The following is a 21,933-nucleotide window of genomic DNA, read 5'->3' as shown; positions in this document are numbered from 1 at the left end:
ACGTTCTTTGAATAATTTAGACTACAATGAAAAAATAATGATACTTTTAAGCTGAAATTTTGTTATGCTTTCAAGTAGTTGGGGGTTCTTTTATTTAATAAAAAGATAAAGCTACTCACTTTAATTATTCTTGACCTTTGTGGATGCATCGAGTTTTTTTGGTTTAAATTATTAATAATGGGCCTAAAAGGTTTGGACAAATGGCTAAGTAGGTCAGGTATATGTTAACAATGTGACATGACTAATGTCAATGTAATGATAAATCTGCTGGAATTTCTACTTAGATGTGACAGCAGCTACTAAGATGTGTGTCCTTATCAAAAAAATATATATCCTTGCAATTCTGGTGTTGTTTCTCAGGTATTACATATTGCATGCTCAGCCAATGTGGGCTGTGAAATACAATGCATTTGGCAAGGATTTGTCTTTGTTTTTCCAGCTGACTTGTAGCATTACCTCTGGAGTTTTCAAACAGCGGCAGTTTAGCTCTGACAACCTCTTTCTTCAGCCTCACTAATCATGTCATTTTATTTATACATCTGTTCTACATCACATCATTAATAGATTGAAATTTGGACTCCTCATTTTAAGCACACTGCTATTCTCCACGTATATTTTTAATTTTTTGCATGTGGTTTAATCACATTAATGCTAATTATTTTTCGCTCTCCAATCTGTAGCATTCATTAATTTTCCCAGAATTGTCATTATATATTAATGGCATAATGTTAATCTAAACCTGCCTTTCTTTCAGGTAATTAAACTTCCTTTCATATAGCCTGAATTATGCTGCTCTCCATTTAATGTCCTTACTCTTACTTATACAAGTAGGTTAAAAGAGTTAGTGAAGGACATTCCTGGCATGGTTACTCTGGCATAAGAGTATGCCCCGAGAAAAGGTATATGTGACAACAGGACAAAGAGAGACACCCAACGTGTCACACTCAAGTGTGTTTCATTAGTCAGTTTCAGGACAGCAGTGGAACAGCCAAATTGTCCATCATACTCTTAACAGAGAACACGTGGCGTGAAGAAAAATCTTAAGGTGAGGAAGTGTGTCCTTCAAAATATTTCAGTGGAAACCATGTTCTGTCAACATCACAAGTAGATGCATTAAATCTTGGTAAAAATAATAATTTTACTCTTACCCACATTGATCTTAAAAGAGTTGACTTTCAATAATTATTAGAATTCAGTTTCCATGCACATTGACCTCTATGCAATTCGTCTATAGGTTTATATGCTGTAGCAAGCTTTATGGCTATTGAAGAGAACTCTGCCAAATGGGGGCTATAATTAATAGGCGAGTGGTGATAAAAATGTGCACCTGTACACTTGAAAGCTGTTAAAAATGAGTGTGTTGCTGTTGGACAGCAGACATTTATAGTGTGTTGTTTATATTCAATGTCTACAGGGTGAGTAAATGGAGCTTTAACTACACAACTGTACTCCATCTCTGATCTTCAATGACAAGCTAATAACACAAAGCACTTGATGACCGGTATGCCCTTCACCAGTATCTACACACTGAAGACAAAACACCTCAACATTCAATCCCGTACATTGGTCTCAAATCATAATCAGTAATTACAAGCTGTTGATGCAAAGATGATGGAATTATTACTTACGTCGTTTACAGCCACATTTCTTAATCCTTTTTGTGTCTGTGATGTCATCATGACAAGCCTTACAGTAGAAAAAGGCCCTAAAGAAATAGATTATAAAATGACCATTTAATGGACAAATAATTTTACTGGGGTAGAGAGGCATGTTTTCTACTGATCTCCAAAGAAAGAGCAGATGTCTTAAACAGCAGATCTTTACTGAACACATGTAAAGTCAGAGTTAATAGTAGCTAGTGTTTAAGTTTTAAGTATCTGAGTAAGGTAACGAATACTTGTTTTAGGGGAAGTAATTTGTTCCAAATGAAGTAAAGGTGTATTCAAGAACACATTAACAGAGGAATGACCTTTCAACTCATTAATCTGCTTCTTTCCCAGAGTCTGCTCACTCGGTGTTAGCGTGGGCTGTACCCGACATACTTAACCTCCAGGGGGAAAGATGTGTGAAGTTTCTCCCTGACCCCCCAAGGTAATTGACTGAAACTCCAGAATATCAATCTAGCCTAACAAGGCCTATTATTCAATCCCCACCAGCTGCCTTCTACCAATGACGTTTCCATAGCGGCAGTGTCACAGAAACCATTGTTTCCTCAAGTCGTCGATCATCTCTGTCAGTACATATCATTATAATCTTCAGATATGTAGCTGCTCCTTTTGAAGGGGTTCATCAGCACAGCCTGAACTGCTTTTGCTAGACTTTGTTCCAACATCCACACCACTCTGCGGGGGGAAAGAACATTCTAATCTTCAGTCCTGCTTGAGGCTTGTTAATTCTGCGCTTATTTCCTGTAACTCTGTGCTCCATGTCCAAGTTAAATAACTGGCTCACATCTACATTATCCATGGTTATCAACATTTGAGAGCTCTGGACACTCTTCCCAACTTATTCCTCTGATGCATTTGGTTCCAAGGAGATCCTTTCATAAGGAGCTCTTTTCACATGTAACATTTTTTTTGACTGCTTCTCGCAGTTGATAACAATAATTTCAACCAGTGTCTAGATTTATCAGTCAATACAGAGTTAATCTCATTTATTTTACAGCATTAGAGTAGGAAAGCATTCCAAAATGCTTTGCAAACAAAGTTTGGCACAGAGCTATTCTAAAACTTATTTGCCATGCGGTAAAAAGGTTCAATCCAAGGAAGAGACTTTAAAGAGCCCTGTTTAAGAGGAAAGGGAGGAGAGAAGTGAAATTCCAGAGTTCAAATGCCAGGTAGCTGAAAGCACGGATGTCGATGGCACAGCAGTTGAAATAAGTACTATTCAAGAACCAGAGTTAGAGATCAGTGAGTTCTCAGAAGGTGAGATGATGCTGTACAGATGGAGAGGGGTGAGTTTATAGTGGGATGTGAAAACAAGGATAGTAACTTTAAGACTGATGGTTTTAAATTTAGGCATTTAATAACCTGATTTTCTACTGGGAATCTGCCTTGGTGGGAGAGAAGACCAAACAGAGTGTCAAAACTAGTCAGATGCAAAAGAACACGAGAAATAAGAACAGGAGTAGTCCCCTCAGCTGAGTGAACCCACCTTATCTTTCAATAAGATTATCATGGATAATCTGCCTTGTCCATTTTCCCTCCTGATCTTTACATCCTTTAATTCCTTTCAAGTGAAAAACATCTAACAAGTTCAGTGAGGAACAGAATGCCAAAGATCCACACCCCTCTCCAGTTGTGGCCTCTTTAACCCTGGCTATTGTACAAGGTTAACAGTGGAGGAACCAACTCAAATGAGGAGGAAGCTATCAATCTTGTCAAGGTCAAGAAATGGGAGCCATTGGATGAAAAAAACAGAATCTCAGGATGATCAATGTTTCTCCTGCAGTGGGTGGCTGGGTTCTAGAATGCACTGGAGGGGAGTGGTGGAGCTGGGAGTCGGGGTGTCCATTCAGTTGCATTATTCAAAACGTAGCTGGTTAGGGGGAAAAAAAAAGAGGACTGAACTCTGGGGAGAGGGCACGTAGTAGGACTGGCCAAAAAGCTGATCAGGTCTCAATGGGAAGAATGGCCTTTTTCCAATGTTTCAGCATTTCTGTGATCCTCAACATTCTGGGGTGGAAGTCTCGGGGGTGTCAGCGTGAAGATACCTGGCAACAACCACTAGATGACACAAGCAATTTCTGCGTGTGTATGTATGCATGTGTCACTCTTTTCTCTCTCACATACACATACACTTTCCCTCCCTCTCAGGAGCTTGCTAAAATCCACTCCTTTGACCAAGCTCTTAGCCCTTATTCTAACTGCATACAGCTTGGTGCCAAATCTTGTCTGTTCACATACTGTGAAATGCCCTGGACTATTTCATTAACACACACAGATACTACATGTGAATGAGTGATAGTAGAGAGAAGCAATGAGAACTTTACCCTCATTCAGTATCAGTCCAGAGCCCTGTACAGAAGTAAATTATTGCATAGGTCTCTTTATTAGGCACAATGATCTCTCCCCCAATTTTGAACTGCACCTTTAAACCATGAACTATTTTCCCAGAATATGGGTTCTTTTAGTGAGATTCCAATTCGAAGTCATAAAGTTAGAGAATAATAGAGCATGGAAACAGGCCTTTCTGCCCAACTCATCCATGCTGACCATAGTTTCCACTAAGCAAGTCCTATTACTCTCAATTGGCCCAGATCCCAGATCTCTATAAACCTTTTCTATCTGTGTACTTACTCAGATGTTTTTTTAAAATGCTTTTTTTGTACCTGCTGCAAAAACTCAGCTATACCTGCTGCTGGCAACTCAGCTATAAAATTAAAACCAACTGCAGCCCAAGGACTCACGGTTTTTTGATGTCCAAACCAACCCAAACCCCAAGAATCGGGCCGCACCAGGATGTGGTCAGTGGCCAGGATCTGCTGCCAGTTCAGTGTCTACTTGAACCAGTTTGCTATTCCAAAGTATACCGTGACCCAACCAGCTTATTGAATCAGATGTTAAGCAGACCAGGCCCACAATCTTGGAAAAAAAATAAAAGCAGATTTGCCGGTGGCATTATTTGAAATTGGGATCATGGTCAGTACAGAATTCATGGGTTGAAAGGCTTGTTGTTGAAAGGCTTCAGTTCTGATGAAGGGCTTTTGACCTGAACTGTTAACTGGCTTATCTTCTCTTTCTGCAGATGCAGCTTGACTGGTTGAGTTCTTGCAGAATTTCTTCTTTGATTTCTAGGCCCATTCTCTCTACAGCAGGAGTTCCCAACCTGGGGTCCATGGACCTCTCAGCTAATGGTAAGGTTCAGTGGCATCAAAAAGGTTGGGAACCCATACTCTACAGGAAAGAAGAACGAGAGCTGATCTCATTGTAGCACAGATAATTTTTAAGAGACTTGGAAAGGTAGATATGGCATTGATTTTTTTCTTCTCTGGTTGGCATGTCCAGCATCAGAGATTAGATTCTCAAAATTTGGAGTCAGCCAATTAGGACAGAGATGAGGAGAAATGTCTTCAATAATATCACCTTTTATTCTCCTAAACTTAATACAAGAATACAGTACCCTTGCTTAAATAGCAAAACCTGAACTATATGTAGTAGCCCAGGTTAAATCTCATCAGTGCACTTGAACTTTGCATCAAAATGTCTGTAACTCTATCCTACCTTGCAATAAAGGCCAACGTCTCATTTGCCTTCCTAATTGCTTGATCTTCCTTCATACTATTTTCTGTTTCATACGCTCGGCTCCCAGATCCCACTGCACTGCAATATTTTGTAGTCTCACTCTATTCAATTAATGACCTGTTTTAATTTTTCAATATAAATCATTTCGCAATTGTCTGAGCTAAATTCCATCTGTTATTCCTTTGCCCGTTTTCCCGAATGATTGAGATCCCGTTGTAACCTTGGACAGGCCTCTTTATTGTCCACCACACCACCAATTCTGGTCCCATCCACAAACTGTATAACAGCTGTGGACCCAGCACCAGTCCCAGTGGTAAACCACTGGTGATAGGCCTTCAGTCTGAAAAGCAACCTCTACAACGCTCTCTGACTCCTTCCACCAATCCAATTTTAAATCCATCTGGTTAGCTGACTTGGGTTCACATGGGGTTTCACCTTTCAGACCATTCTAACATGAAGAAACTTGTCAAAATCCTTGCTAAAATCCAGGGTTCCTGCAATTTATTCCCTTGTTTCCACAATATCTTAGGGTACACTTGGTCAGGCCTTTGGGAGTCATGCACTTTAATTTACTTCCTCTTTCATAACATTCATATGATTCAAGACATCACTGTGCTCTCCCCTGAATTCCTAGCTTTTATGAGTTTCTCCAAGTTAAAAAGAAACATTGTTTCCTCTGAAGGCCTCACTCATTTCCTGTGGCTCCTCACACAGACAACCATACAAATCTTTCAAGGGATCTATTTTTTCTCTGGTTGCCCTTTTGCTCTTAATATAGTTATAGAATCTCTTAGGATTTTCCTTTACCTTATCTACCAAGAATATACCATGCCCTCTTTTTGCCCTCGTAATATCCTTCTCAAGTGCCCTCCTGCATCCCTTAAATTCCTTCCAGAACTCAGTTGATCCCCGCTGCCTATACCGGACATCTACCTCCTCCTTTTTCCTGATAACAGCCTCATCAGCCACAGTCTGATAATCCTGCCAGCCTTGCTCTTTTGCTTGAACAGAAACATGTTGGCCCTGAACTCTTCTTATCTCATGTTCAATTAGAACATCTATCTTGGTTGCAACATTTAGTTACAACTGGAAAGCTGAAAGGAAAAAAGAAGCAGAGGCAGACAGAGAATGAGAATGACAGATGGAATAACATCATGGTTAGAAACAGGGGAGGCAACAACTACAATTTGGAGGGTCAGGGACCGTGATGGATGGAGAGACATGATCGCCCACGCCGAATGGAAAGGCACCTGAATGATGATCTTGGTTGGTTTGTGACCCATACAAACTAAATACTGCTACAATAGTACTCCCAGAAACAAGACTCACAGGGATGGTCAAGAGACCAATTATGACTTGGAAAAAGCACCAAGGAAAAATGAAATGATGGTGTCCACTTTGCTTGAGCAACCAGTAGGCCAGGCTTATGCCCACTGGATGTCTTACAACTTCAGATGACCACTGGCTGTGCAACATCACCAATATGGGTCCGACAATACTCCATTCCATTGCAGGACAGGGCAACGTTTTACAAAGGATTATCAGCAAAACATCAGAAGATCAATTGCAAGGGTTGCAGCAGAAGTGTCCCCAGACTGCCATGGGCACTTTAGCATTGCAAATACAAGAGATCTTGCAAATGCTGGAAATACAGAGCAACACACACAAAATGCTGGAGGAACTCAGCATACATTTCCATGGATGCTGCCTGACCTGTTGAGTTCCTTCAGCATTTTGTGTATGTGATACTTTGACATTGAAAAGATCCATGAAAACGTCCAACAGCAACTCAGATAAACCCAAGTCTGAATTGCCAACTTCTGTGAAAAAGGTCACCACATGGTGACATCTAAGAGGTGTTGTCATATTTAGGAGGGAAGGTTTGCTCTCAGTGGAAGAGATTTGCTTGGTTTAAAGTGAAATTGCTGATCATTAGTAAGAAACTAAACAGAACAAAATCCAGTGCAAAGTTAAAATCGGTACCACTAACACTAAGGAAAGAGAGTGATTGTCTCAAGTTTATGAAGCTCTTGAATGCAGTAACCATGGAAGGTCACTACCAGAAAAAAATTAATTGATTAGTGAAACGATTAAAGACTCTTGCAAGGGAAATTATTATATCTGATGAAGATTGATTGAAAAACGACCTAGAAAGACAATTGTCTCTCATCAGGCATCAAGACCACAGACTATCTGTAGTATAAGTAGCCAACCTTGAGACTTCAAGATCAAAACAAAGGAATGTTCTGCACTTCAGATGGCCTCAGACTTGTGCAGGATGGCTTGAAGAACCTACCAAGAAAGCTGTCTATCACCCCGCCAATGCTATTACTGTTGAAAGCAAGAAGATGTCCTATTGGATTGGAAGCCAAATTTGCAAGATAGAAAGATCACTGTGATACAAGAGATTCTGATGATGCTGGAAATCATGAACAACACATACAAAATGCTGGAGGATCCTAACAAGTAACATCTAAGGAGGAAAATGAACAGTCAATGTTTTGGGCTGACCTCTACCATTTTGTTGTGTTGCTCAAGATTACTGCAAATTATTGGACCAAGTGCCAACTTGTGCTCAAATGAGACATGAAGTCCGCCAAAGAAAAGTTGGACAAGGCTATTGATTCATTGTTGATTGGAAAGGGTCTTGGAAAGGATTGTGTTCCTGTGGAAATCATTAAATGTAGAAACAAAGTCTACTAATACAGATATTTAAATATTGGAAAGAGGCTGAGAGACCACTACCTATGTAAGATGTAAATATTCTCAAATATAAAGGAGATAAGAATGAAGTAGCAACTAGAATTATACTGATGGTAAGCACAGAAGAAAAGCTTTCACAAAAGGTTTGGATGGGTGGGGCATGGAGGGCTATGGCCCATGTGCCAATCAATGGGACTAGGCAAAATAAGAGCTTGGCATGTTTCTATGCAATAGTGCTCTATGATTTTACGATTCTATTACTCTAAAAGTTGCTTTGGCATTGCAGAGTAGCTGATGATTCAGAGCTGGGCATTCAACTAAAGGCAATATTTTACCTCCAACAACTTCAAGAAAAGTACAGCAAACACACTTGATCAGTATACAGCAACTGAGCAGGCTCACGTTACCTCATTAGTGCTGGTAGTTCAGGAGAAGAAACTTTTCTGGGAGAGGAAATTCTCCCCGTACTTTGGAAGGAGAAGGCAAGATTCCTACCAATCCGCTTTAGCCACATTCTTGTTCCACACTTCATCCAGTTAGTCCTAACGAAGGGTCTCGGCCTGAAACGTCGACTGCGCCTCTTCCTATAGATGCTGCCTGGCCTGCTGCGTTCACCAGCAACTTTGATGTGTGTTTCTTGTTCCACAAGGTAGTTACTGTTTAACTTATTGAGTTAGTTTCAGACAGCTTCAAGCTCTAAATGAAGAATGTATCCTTGCCCTTACAATCTTTGGAATCCTCCCTGAACTGCACATTCCAATGTTGGAAGAGGGATTATGCCTCTATTGAAAATCAGATGGGAATCTCTTTCCTCTGTCAAGCATCATGGTAGCATAGCGGTTAGAGCTCCCGGCATCAGAGTTTGGTGTTCAATCCTGGCGTCCTCTGTAAGGAGTTTGTACGTCCTCCCCATGGAATGCATGGTCTCCCATGAATGATCTGGCTTTCTACTGGTTGGTAGGTTAATTAGTCATTGTAAATTGTCCCATGATTAGACCAGGGTTAAATCCGGGGTTGAATACAGCATGGCTCGAAGGGCTGGAAGGCCCTATTCCACGCTGTATCTCTAAATAAAATTAATGACTCGAGGTGAAGACTGATGTCAGTCAGGTGCTTTTCAGCAAACTTCTACTCACTGATGACGCTGCATTATAATACACAAACGGTCTATGATTAAGACTCTTGGATCGCCTTTCACAAGCCGGTCAGGCATTTGCTCTCACTGTCGACAAAAAGAAAACAGCTGTACTCAACCGCGGGCTTTCACCACGTTCATTAATCGCTCCTCATGGGAACCAGTGAGAAGTTCAAAAGTTCAGCTTCCTCCAACTTTTCACTGGAGGAAGAACTCAATGCGCATATCAGAAAAACTGTGACCACCTTCAGCAGACTAGCTCAACTCCCAGATCAGCCTCATGACCAAAATACTAATGTACAAAGCGTGAGCTACTAACCTCTAGAGAGACATGGGCAATTTTTTCTCTCCAAGAACTAAGGTTAAACAGTTTCCAACGGCACTGCTTAAATGCCAGCATCAACATCAAGTGCGAGAGAGAGAGTCACCATTGCAGAAGCACATCAGAGGGCAGATTAACTAGATCCAACAGCCCCAGTCGAACTTGGATGACTCCTTACTTAGGCCATTTGAGCTGACTATAAGATGGTCACACAGACCTTAGGGCATGGTGTGCTGGGATCCAAGTAGGAAACAAGAATACTCCTGATCTTCGCAATTGAGATCATAGACGCACAGAAAGCCGTAGAGCAATGCAACACAGATGCAGGCCTTTCAGCCCAACCAGTCCATGCCAACCAATGTATCCACCCAGTTAGCATCAATTTCCTGAGTTTGGCCAATATATCTCTACACCCTCCCCTCCACGTACATTTCCAAATGCTCCCTAAATGATACTACACCTGCCTCAACCACTTCCCTCCGGCAGTTCAATCCAGATACTCAGCACTTCTTGCATGAAAAATTTGCCTCTAAAGTCCCTTTCAAATTATTCCCTTCTCATCCTCAATCTATACGCCCTAGACCTGGACTCCCCTACTTGCATGTAGAAGGATGAGGGATGACCTAACAGAGATATATAAAATCATAGATAAGGTGGGTGGTGGCGTGATTTTATAAACTTCTTTAGGTCGTCCCTCATCCTCCTACACTAAAAGAACTGAGAACCTAGCCTGGCCTGCCTCAGGCTTTCCAGACCTTGCAACATTCTTGTAAATCTGCACTTATAAATCCTATTTTATCAATCTGGAGGAGATTTTAACTGATACTAATAGGAGGAAAAAACTCCACCATGGATGGTCCCAAGCCCAGCTGCAAAGGAGGAGGGCTGGGCATGAGGCCGGCTAGCAATCACATCACGTAAAAACCCAGAGCTACAGAAATGTCAACTGAAGCTCCAAAGACCTCTCCCCGGGAGAGGAAGTATCTTCGCCTAGATGACCTATTAAGGCATGTATTGAAAGCGGAAGCCACAGGGCTGATCAAACTTCTCTCAGCCCAGGACAGAGGACTCTAGCGAGCTACTATTGGTAGCTATTGTCCCGGTAGGAGTGATGGGCTTAAGAGGAAGAAGGAATAGAAGGAAAACATGTGACATTCACAGGTCATCAAAGTCCATGTTAGGGACAAGCTCTACAACTCGAAGCGATGTGAGCCTGAAAGATGCTTCTGGACTGAATGCATCTCATAGAAACATGCGCGCGTATACACACACACACACACACACACACACACACACACACACACACACACCAATCACTGCCACAGATGATCCAAATCTCAGATTCTCAGATTCTCAGATTACTGAGTCACATGAGACATGGTGAGCCAGCTACATCATTGGCTGCAGTAGAAAGGATGCCAATGAGTAAAACTCAGAGCAGGAACTGATTCCAAGCTGCTTAAATAAAGTGAGAAAAAGCTGTATAGCCTCCTGAGGCAGCCCCGCATCTCAATAAAATCATGGGCAATCTGAATTTGGCCCTGGCCTGTTCCCACAACCTTTGATTCTTGAGTCAAAAAGTCTTGGCAATGATTTAATTCAATCATTGCACAACCTTCTGCAGTAGAGAATTCAAAAAATTTACATCTCTCTGAGAGAAGCATTTTCTCATCTCCCTAAATGGCAAATTCCTTACTCTGAGATTTATCCCCAAGATCTATGTCCCCAACTGGATGAGACTACAACTAGAGGTCATGGATTAAGGGTGAAAGGTAAAAAACTTAAGGGGAACATGAAGGAAAACATTTTTGCTCAGAAGGTCATGAGAGTGTGGACTGAACTGCAAGCACAAGTGGTGAATACGAGCTCAATTTCAACACTTAAGAGAAGTTTGGATAGGTACATGGATTGTAGCGGTACGGAGGGCTGGTCAAAGGGTGTAGGCAGCTTAAAGGTTCAGAATGATTAGAATGGGCCGAAAGGCCTGCATTTATGCTGTACTTTTCTATAACTCTATGACTGTACATCCTCTCAGCTTCTACCTCAACAGAAAATTCTGTTCAAAATTTTCCAACAAAACTGCCTCATTGTGTTATATGACTAATGTACTCTACCTCTCCATTCCAGAAACCACTCTAATAAAATCTGATCCTTCTCCCTTTAAATTAAGAGACCAGAACTGTGCACAGTAGTTCAGGTATGGTTTCACTAATGCCTCATACAACTGTACATAGAACATAGAACATAGAAATTTACAGCAAATTACAGGCCCTTCAGCCCACAATGTTGTGCCTATTATGTAACCGACTCCAGAAACTGCCTAGAATTTCCCTAGCACATAACCCTCTATTTTTCTAAGCTCTATGTACCTATCTAAGAGGCTCTTAAAAGACCCTATTGTATCCACTTCCACCACCGCCGCCGGCAGTGCATTCCACGCCCCCACCAACCTCTGTGTGAAAAACTTACCCTTGACATCCTCTTGGTACCTATTTCCAAGAACCTTAAAACTATGCCCCCTCGTGTTAGACACTTTAGCCCTGGGAAACAGCCTCTGGCTATCCACACGATCAATGCCCCTCATCAGCTTATACAGCTCTATTAGGTCACCTCTCATCCTCCATTGCTCCAAGGAGAAAAGGCCAAGTACACTCTACCTATTCTCATAAGGTACGCCGTCCAATCCAGGCAACATCCTTGTAAATCTCCTCTGCACTCTCTCTATAGTATCCACATCCTTCCTGTAGTGAGATGACCAGAACTGAACACTGTAGTGGGGGCTTTCTTTGGAGGAAACATTCCAATTTGTTTTTTTAATTATTACTTTTCTAATTATTGTGTGTCTACATTTGCACCTTTGTACAAAGACACTCAAATCACTCTGAAATCACTCTGAGCTGTTGCATTCTGTAATATCTATCCATTTCATCAATACTCAGTTTCTCATTGCAAGGATTCCCAACCTGGTGTCCACGGACCCCTCGGTTAATGGTAGGGTTCATGGCATAAAAAAATGGTTGGAAACCCCTGTTCTATAGCAAAATGTATACTCTCACATTTCCTCACATTACACACCATCTACTAAATATTTACCCCTAACAATTAACCATCTATACCCCTTTGCAGACTTGTTCAATTCTCATAACTTGTCCTTGCATCCAATTTTGTATTGTCAACAAATTTAAAGTTAAAATCCCTTCATCTGCTCCTCACTTGGAGCAAAAGAATCACAGAGCACATTAATAGGTCCTTCAGCCCAAAGTCCACATGAACCATGATGTTCTATCAACAATAAACTAATTTTATTTTCCCCACAAGATACCATACTAGAGGAAACTAGAGCCTAAGAAAATGGTCGACCCATATGCCTTTGGGTCTGGAAGTAAATAAATGCACCCAAGGGAAACTCACACAGAGAGAGCATGCAAACTCCACACAGACAGTACTACATGTCAGGATTGGAGCTGTGAGGCAGCGGCTCTACCAACCTGCATTGCTACACTTAATCACTAATGTTGATATCTGTTGTTTCAAAAGGAAAACCATTTGGTTTATGATGATCTCTGTCCTCTCTCCTTATGGTGTTATAGTTCTGGCAGGCACTAATTCCCACATTTCTGCAGCAGCCTGGAATATTGATACTCTGGGGCACATGGCCCACAGAGACAGTCAAGGGCATTGTGTGGTTAGTGGAATGGGAAGACAACTCCAAAAGGTCCAACTACATCTAGTCTCACGTCTCTACCTCCAAACCTTACGGCATTGGATGGACCAAAAGACATTCAATAACAAGCCCTGTGATAATTGACCTCAGCAAGAGCATGGAACATAGAATGGTACAGCAAAAGAACAATCCCTTTGTCCCATTATGTCTGTGGTGACCACAATATCAAATTAAACTAGCCTTATCTGCTTTATCTCCCTCGTTCCCTGCCTGTACATGTCCCTATCTAAGTTCCTCTTAAACACCACTATTATGCTTGTCTCCACCACTAGTGTGTTCCAAGAACCTATACTCTCTATATAAAAACTCACACCACACATCTCCTTTAAACTTTCCCCTTCTCACCTTAAAGCTATGGTATTTTAGTACATTACATTTCTACTCTGAGAAGAATATTCTGTCTAAGTCAGCTATGATGCACATAATTTTATAAACTTCTATTTGGTCTCCCTTCAGACCCCAGTGCACCAGGGAAAACTACTCAAGTTCGTCCAACTCCTCCTTAGAGTTAATGCTCTCTAATCTGGGAAGCAATCTGGTGAATCTCTTCTGTACCCTCTCCACATCCTTCCTGTAATGGGACAACCGGAAATGCACACAATACTCCAAATGTGCTCTAACCAACATTTCATGCAGCTGGAGGATTTGGAGCTGTACAGAACTGCACAGATTGGGAGAGCAGCCACATGAACTACCCTACCCCAGCCAGGTGTAGAAATCTCCCACCTCCATTCAGTCTGGTCATCACTTGGCCTGGTGCAATATACACCATGAGATACAAGAGCAGAACCAGGCCATTCATCCCATCAAGTCTGTGTTCCATTCAATTAGGCTGATTTTTTTAAACCCCATTCACCCTGTAATCCTTAATTTTTTTACCAATCAAGAACCTGTAAATATTTACTTGGAATATACTCAATAAAGGGACATCCCATTGTTCTGTTTTATCCCTTTATCTCTTTATTCATTGCCTTCTCTCTGGTTGTGACCTCAGATCCTAGATTCTCCTGCTAATGAAAACATCCTCTCCTCAGGCTTTTCAGAACTTGTCAGGGTTCAATGAGATTCCCATTAACTTCCTAAACTCCATTGAGTACAGGTCCAGAGTCATAACATACTCCTCATAATCTTGCGTCATTCACTCTTGTGAACTTCTCCTGGAGCCTTACCAGGGCCAACACATCTTTTCTTAAATAAAGGGCCTAAAATTGCTCACTATATTTCAAATGCAGTTTGACCAATGGCTTATAAAGCCTCAGTAGTACAGCCAATATTTGATGAAACAGATTACAGTTATTTTCAATGCCTGTGGATTAAAGAAACAAGGTACCTTTTCACTTCTTTAGCGTCACTTGCAATGAAGAAACCCAATGTGCCTTCATGGATCCTGATGTGGTTTCCAGGATTGATTAGTATGCTACTCAGTGAAAACACAAAACACCATATTTTTGTTAGTTACTGGAGAAGTGAACCATTCTCTCTTTGGCACACATATCAAAGGGGAATACATTCCCATTGTAATGGAAATCATTCCCATATGAACTTAAATTTCAATAGCTCTATACACTCTAACAGATGACCAAATGATTCAATTAATAAATGAAAGGAGCTTTCTTGTTCGTCTTATAATATTAAGATGCATTGTTACCAAGGCACCATCTGCTTAAAAATATACAGCCTTAAATTAATTCTCATTTTTCCTCAATTGAAAACCTCATCATAACAAAATATAGGCCATATAGTTTTGTCTGGATCACAGAGTTTAACCCAGCATCCAAATCAACAGAGGAAGTGTACTTTTAAGATAACTTCTCATGTCAATTTTCCTTAAAAGAATTACAGTTGTTTTGCTCCTGAAGATCAGCTGTGTTATTTACAGATCTACCTTTTTTTATTTGCTATTCCTTGCCCTGTTTGGTCCAGGATCTCCAAAGGAAGTGTGCTAAAATTCAAAGACTATGAGCTAACTTGCTTTTATTTATTCATTGAGATAGCGCACAGAACAGACCCTTCTGGCCTTTCGAGCCGCACGTCCTAGCAACCTCTGATTAACTCGAGCCTAATCACAGGACAATTTACAATGGCCAATTAATACACTATCTGGTACATCTTTGGATTCTGTGAGGAAACCCTTGCAGTCATGGGAAGGACATACAAACCTCGTATAGACAGTGCCAGAACAGAACTCCAAACTCTGACACCCAGGGCTGTAATTGCACCAAGCTAACCACTACTCTACCATGGCACCCCTCAGGCATTCCCCACTTAAAGTGTGAGGAAGGCGATATATGGAAGGAATATTCCTGAAATCTACCTGGGCATTATTCACAGATTTAAATTTCAGATTTCGAAGGGGGTGAGGGGGCAGAAACAGGGTCCTATTTGGGCCTTCAAATAGGAAATGGGTAAGTATGAGGAAGAATAATTTGCACATCTATGGGGAAAAATGACAACAGAGTAGATGGGTTTACTCTTCTAGGACTCAGCTGAGATTTGAAGGGCTGAATGGCCTTATTCAGGACGGACAGGCTTCCTATGACTCAGCATAAACTTGCAAGACTGAATGGGCAGATTCTGTTCCATATCCAACAGGAACAAATTTGAGCCCAAGTTAACAACCTCTGCTGCAGTAATACAGAAGCTGGGTGGGGCTTGACAAGCCAAAGAATTACAGTTCAAATGCTAACCAATCTTACTTATGTGAAATCTTTTAGCAATACTTTGGTGGAGGAAATATGCGTAAGATTTATTACCCACTTACAGGTGGAAAATCAAGCTTAAAATGAAGCGACTGTTCACAGATAGTTTAACAAGGCTGCAGCAGCAGTGCCTCAGTAGTTTGAACAGCTCCCCAGTGATTGGCAAACAATTTGTGTTACTTGTATTATCATCAATTAACCACAACTTATCAATGGTTTAAAGCAACATTCATAATACTTTAGCAATAATGCACGTCAAGAGTACAACTACTGCACTGCACAGCTGTATGCTAAATTAGGCAGCTGGCCCAGAGGAAGGAGGTGGCTGGCACGTTTTAGAAACAAGAATCGCAAACTCCATGTTTAAATAGACTGTTGTCAGAAACCTGATGTTGCTCCCCCATTGTTGGCTATAAACATCCAGCTCTTTCGCCTGGGCACTCTCAACTTACTTGAGTTTTGTTTTAAACCAGTTTAGCTTTCATATTCAAAGATTTTGCTTTCTGCTTGACTCGAAGTACAAACAAATAGAAAAGAAAAGTTGCAATACAGGGAGGATAGACACAGTCACAATTTAATCACAGCAAGACTACAATTGCTTCCAGGACTGAACTCCAAGCAGTTGTTGACCTGATTTTGTATCAATGAGGGCACCTTCTCAACCTGGGTAATGGAATGTGGCAAGGATGCTTGATGTGATTAACAAATTTTATCCTTCTCCAAACAACTTTATCTCATTACTGTCAGTCACTTCATTTCCATTCTTCAGTTATCATGGATTTTATTCTGCACATCATTTGGATCTTGAACTGTGGCCTTTCCTTCTCAACTGACCTCAACAAAAATAGGAAGAACAACACAAACTGTTGGAGGAACTAAGAGGGAAAGGCAACATCTATGGAGGGAAATGGGCAGTTGATATTTCAGGTCAAGATCTTTTGATCTGAAACATTGGCTATCAACTTCCCTCCATAGATGCAAAGCAGAACGTAACCATTTTATTAAAAGGTATCATTAAAACATTGTAAAAAAAAAAGCCCTTTTCCTAATTGACATTACTAAGGCAGGACAAAAATAAACTCTTTTTCTAATGGACATCACTAAATTACTAATTTGAGTGGCAAAGCTACTGTTGAATCAAAATCATTCTGTCCAAGTGTAGAACTACAAAAAAATGCTCGTAAGATGAAAACTGATCTATGCTCTGAATACTTTCACATCTTAAATAAGATTTTCCTTTCCCTTACCATTTCCTTGATCATTTTGTTACAACTCTGAAGCTTTCCTATATTCTTTCTGTTTGTCATTGACATTGCTTTGTATTTCATCCAATGCAAAACACTTGCTATTCCTTTAAGCAGTTTGCAAATGATCTAACATTTTATCCTGACAATTTTTTCTCTCTACTTCTGGCAATTTTTCCCCCCTCCCCCTCTCTCACTTCTTCCATTCCCCATTCTGGCTCCCCTTTTCTCTTATCCTCACCTGCCTTATCGCCTCCCTCTGATACCCCTCCTCCTTCCCTTTCTCTCATGGTTCACTGTCCTCTCCTATCAGATTGCTTCTTCTTCAGCCCTTTACCTCTTCTCCCAGCTTCTCATTTTATCCCCCCTCTCCTACCCATCTTCCCTCCCACCTGGTTTGACCTAACACCTGCCAGCTTGTACACTTCCCCTTCCCTCACCTTCTTTATTCTAGCTTCTTCCCCTTTCTTTCCAGTCCTGGTGAAGGGCCTCAGTGCAAAACATCAACTCATTATTCCTTTCCATAAATGCTGCCTGACCTGCTGAGTTTCTCTAGCATTTTGTGTGTCTAACTTACACTCTTTGACTTCAACCCGGTTTTGTTTCGTTAGTTTACCAGAACTAACGCTCACCCCAACCCACATCACAAAGATGCTTACCCACAATCTTCAGATGCTGAATTACCTGCTTTGTTCAAAATAATCTGTTGCATTGTCACATGGAATCTGTAAAATCCATGCCTTGAAAAACACCAAGGATTTATTCAAATGGAATAATATGACAGCAACCAATTGGAAAACAAACTTTCATTTGTGTGACACGTTTTCAAATTATCGGAAGGTCAACAAGGTGTCCCACATAATAAGCTGTGCTGAAATCTGAGACTCATTTAGGCCGTTTTCCAACAGGTGAGGAACAGCCCAACTTGTCACGCTGATTGTGAGCTCTAATTACCCAATTCGCTAAGTGATTCTACACCTGAGGCTCAGTTATGTCAATCTGCAGGTATCTGATTAATTACCGTATTTCCTGATGGCTTTATTAACAAGTAGAGCATTTACTGTTGACATCGCTGGTTAATCAAATGTGTGTAGGCACTCAATGTTACTGGGAATAATGTGACAATATTGCACTTAGAATTTCCCTTCTCTATGGTGACTTATGTCATGAAATTAGCTGTTTTGCGGCAGGAGTACAGGGCAAAGCACAAAATATATTAAAAAATGACAATAAGAAATATACATAAACATTATATTAGTGCAAACAGAGAAAACATAATGAGGTAGTGTTCATGGATTCATTGTCCATTATGAAAGAGAGAAAAGTAAAAATCTTGTCAGGGATTATGGAAGGTATTAAATAAAATCAGAAAATACTGGATACACTCAGCAAACCCTCCATCCTCTGTGGAATGAGGAACAAAATCAATACTTTAGGTTCAAGAACTGGATAAGCATCCTGTGCCTGAAACACTACTTCTGTTTCTCTTTCCACAAATGCTTCCTGACCTGCTGAATACTTTGCGCATTTTTTATTTTAATTTCAAGTTTCCAGAATCTGCAGTATCTTAAGGTAGAAATCAAAGTTAATTAGGGTTAAACAATGTTATTATATGAAGTAGTAGTAATATCATTCTTCAGATGCTGCACATGACAGAATTTTCTGTTACACATTACTATTGGATGTAATGTAGTGCATGTACTAAAGTGTCAAAAAGCTGTCAATATTCATCCACTTTGGGAAATCCTCGAAGTGGATTTATTTGAAATGAAATAATTCTGTGGCAGCTAATAAAAAAAACGCTTCCATTTATATAACAACTTGTCACATCATTGCACATTAGTATCAGCTTTGCGTAGTTTAAAATTTATTCAAGATCACAGTCCTTAACCAGGCTCAGGTTCCGCTACCAGATAGAAAAGAATATTTGAATGTGGCTGAGTGTGTGTCTCTATCCTATTCACTGGTGTACCTACTGTTGCTCTTGTGTAAGCTTTTCTTCAAGGGTCAGTGTCAGACTCTGCAGACTCAATCCCAAATTCCTTTGACGTTGTAATTAGATTATACATTAATAAAATGCAGTACGGTGCCTATTTCCATATATAGAAAATTCTTCAGACAATTGAATGATTAACAGATTAAATTTTAACCAGAAAAGTATGGAGAAATCCTGGAAGCAAGTTTCCGCCAGAGTGGAGTAGACTCCATTTACTGGCTCTAAGCACACACACACACACACACACACACACACACGCAGAATAACAAACAATTCCAAAAGTAGAGGTGCATCCACTGCATTCTAGGTGTGACTGCAGTTGGATGACTGAAGAGTGGAGTGACGGGAAGCCCTTCTACTTTTGTTGTTAACATAGACCACAGCACACAAGAATAGAGACAGACAAAGCAGTGAGGACAGACATGAAGGAGAGGAGAAGGATCAGTTTGAGAAATACAGAAAATAAGCAAGTGACTGGGCAGATCATCAATTAAATTAAACTCAATAAAATATTAAAACAGAAAGTGATTTTTTAAATAATTTTTAATGGGTGATCCTGGAATAAAAGGACACTGTCAAGGTACCTGGTTACATTATGCATTAATATTTTACTCAGTGTCAAGAACCAATTGCATCAGAGGACAAGCAGTTGCCTTGAATGCTTGGGGTCTTCTGGTACATTTGCAAAACTTGCAATGACATGGTCAATAAAGGGGCATCTCTACTGCTTGGGGCATTAATCGACCAAGTCCAGGCTATACTCAGTTATCCTTAAAGTGTGCTTAAAGTTATCATTGCCGCAAAAAAATTCTAAATCATCGAACTTATTAATTACAACACAGACAAAATGCCGGAGGGGCTCAGCAGGCTTGGCAATATCAATGGAAAAGAGTACATGGTTGATGTTTCGGGCTGAGACCCATTTCTCGTGTTTGTGAAACTTATTAATTGACACTTTGATTTATGGCTGGTCATCAGTGAATCCACAGACAACATGAAACATTGTGAATGTGGAATCTTTTGGCAGGCAAAGGGAGAGACATTTTTAGGATATGTAGGATGACTGATGTCTGGGGATGGAGCTGGGTGAAGGAGAAATAAAATTCCATAGTAGCAAATGTCTTAAAATGAAATTGTCTTTGACAATCTATAATACAATAATGCACCATTTAGAAAATACAAATTCATTAAATTTTGCCACACAAGCGTAAATTTAAAAGCAAGAAAAAAAAAACACTATCTATCTCTTGGGCCAGATCTTGCTAGAGAATACTTGAAAAACCAGCATATGATCTTTAAGTATTAGTACTGGTTTATTATTGGCTCATGTGTAAAGATGCAGTGAAAGGTGGTTCAATCCTAGGTGCCTGGGCACTGTCAAATGCAGACATTCTGGACTTGCTTATGGACTTCCGATGCCAATTGTGTTATCTGTTAGCTCAGTCTTGTTGATATTTCCCAGCATTTATACAAGGGCACTACCTCTCAGATCAAGCACAGAACCAACAATACCTTTTATGTCATTAGAGATTATAAGTAAAGAGAAGGATGAATTATTTTTCTTTAATAATCTCAACTTTCTTTTATGTTTTAATTATTTGTATGCATTTTAGTTAGTTTTATATTTAAATAATCCTGTATTTAACTAAAAATCAAATTGTATTGAGAAACAGCAATAACTCAATTAGACAATGGTCTGCTGGTGGAACAGTGGATCAAGCAACATCTTTTGAAGGGGAAGGAATTGATGATGAATCCTTTCCTCCCTTGGATATTGCTGAGTTCCTCCAGCAGACTATTTGTTGCTCTAGATTCCAGCATCTGGAGTCCCTTGGGCCTTAACAATAACTAGCTCCTTAAGGTTGGGACGGGAAGAATTGGGATATAGGCTTTTCCAGCTGCCAGTGCTGTGCAATCTCCACACAGCGCTGCCAATAACCTTCTAACTTGTCCAGACTATAGTAGAGGAGACCTGAATATGGAGAGCCAATGGGATTGGCTGTTCAAGGCGGACAAGGTAACTTTAGTTGTTTGGGGTCCATCGGTAATAATTTTGGGAAGGGGCTAAAACTGACTAAAAATATATTGCTTTTTATGTATTTAAGTATTATTCTGCTGCTAAGAGAATAATTAGCAAAAAAATTGAGCTCCCAGAGAAATAAGACCAGTTGAAAGTTGAAGAAAAGCTGAGGCAGGTTGGAAAGTAAATGAAGAGGGCTTTACCGCTTGGCACCTCTGCAAACAACAAGAAAACAATTGAGTCAGACGCCATTTAGAAACAAACAGCTCACAACATCAAACAAAGGAAATGACCCAATTTGGCAAACATAAAACAAAGGAAATAGTTTTGCCTCTTTGAAAACATGAACATAAGAAAACAGCGGAAAAAAAGACAATGCTGGCAACGGGAACATATAATCTGAATGTTGCTCAATTTTCTCAGTGGTTTGAAAGAATTAGGAAAATAAAGAATTATGTTCCAGTTGATGTTAAGACAAGCATCCACTTAACAGTTTTTCTGACCTTTGCCATATAATGCATTTTGGCAAAGTAGCATTCCTGAGCATTGGGGGTGTTAATAAATCTCAGGTTCAAGGTCTCACTGGGCTTGTCCAACACCATTGTCTGTAGTCATGGTTTTGACACATGGATCAGTCCATGCTGTCTCTTAAATGTGATACTCTTCACTGCTGTTGTTAAAATGCCCCTAAAATCTTTGGGAAAAGTTACTAATGAATACAAAGAAGGAAGTGCCAGAAATTGCACCTTGCTTAGCAAACTGAATATGGTATTAATATTTTGACTTTTACTAACACTCTCATGATGGAACAAACTTGAACATTAACCTAATGCTACTCCTAACCAGA

General features: G+C 40.3%; 1 protein-coding gene across 5 annotated transcripts in view; it reads right to left on the bottom strand.

The window, feature by feature from the left end:
• The window catches only part of kcnma1a (potassium large conductance calcium-activated channel, subfamily M, alpha member 1a), a 960,366-nt gene that overhangs the window by 173,602 nt on the left and 764,831 nt on the right, over positions 1-21,933 (bottom strand). For all 5 annotated transcript variants that reach the window (XM_063070509.1, XM_063070506.1, XM_063070507.1 and 2 more), the window contains exons 17-18: positions 14,458-14,544; positions 1,629-1,705 (exon numbers count right to left, since the gene is read on the bottom strand). In XM_063070509.1, coding sequence (XP_062926579.1) covers positions 1,629-1,705; positions 14,458-14,544 — 164 coding nt within the window. The remainder of the gene's footprint in view (positions 1-1,628; positions 1,706-14,457; positions 14,545-21,933) is intronic.

Source organism: Mobula hypostoma, chromosome 18, assembly GCF_963921235.1.
Source record: "Mobula hypostoma chromosome 18, sMobHyp1.1, whole genome shotgun sequence".
In the NCBI taxonomy this organism is placed as follows: Eukaryota; Metazoa; Chordata; class Chondrichthyes; order Myliobatiformes; family Myliobatidae; genus Mobula; species Mobula hypostoma.
The sequence above is the reverse complement of the archived record's forward strand: the minus strand, read 5'-3'. Positions and strand labels throughout refer to the sequence as shown.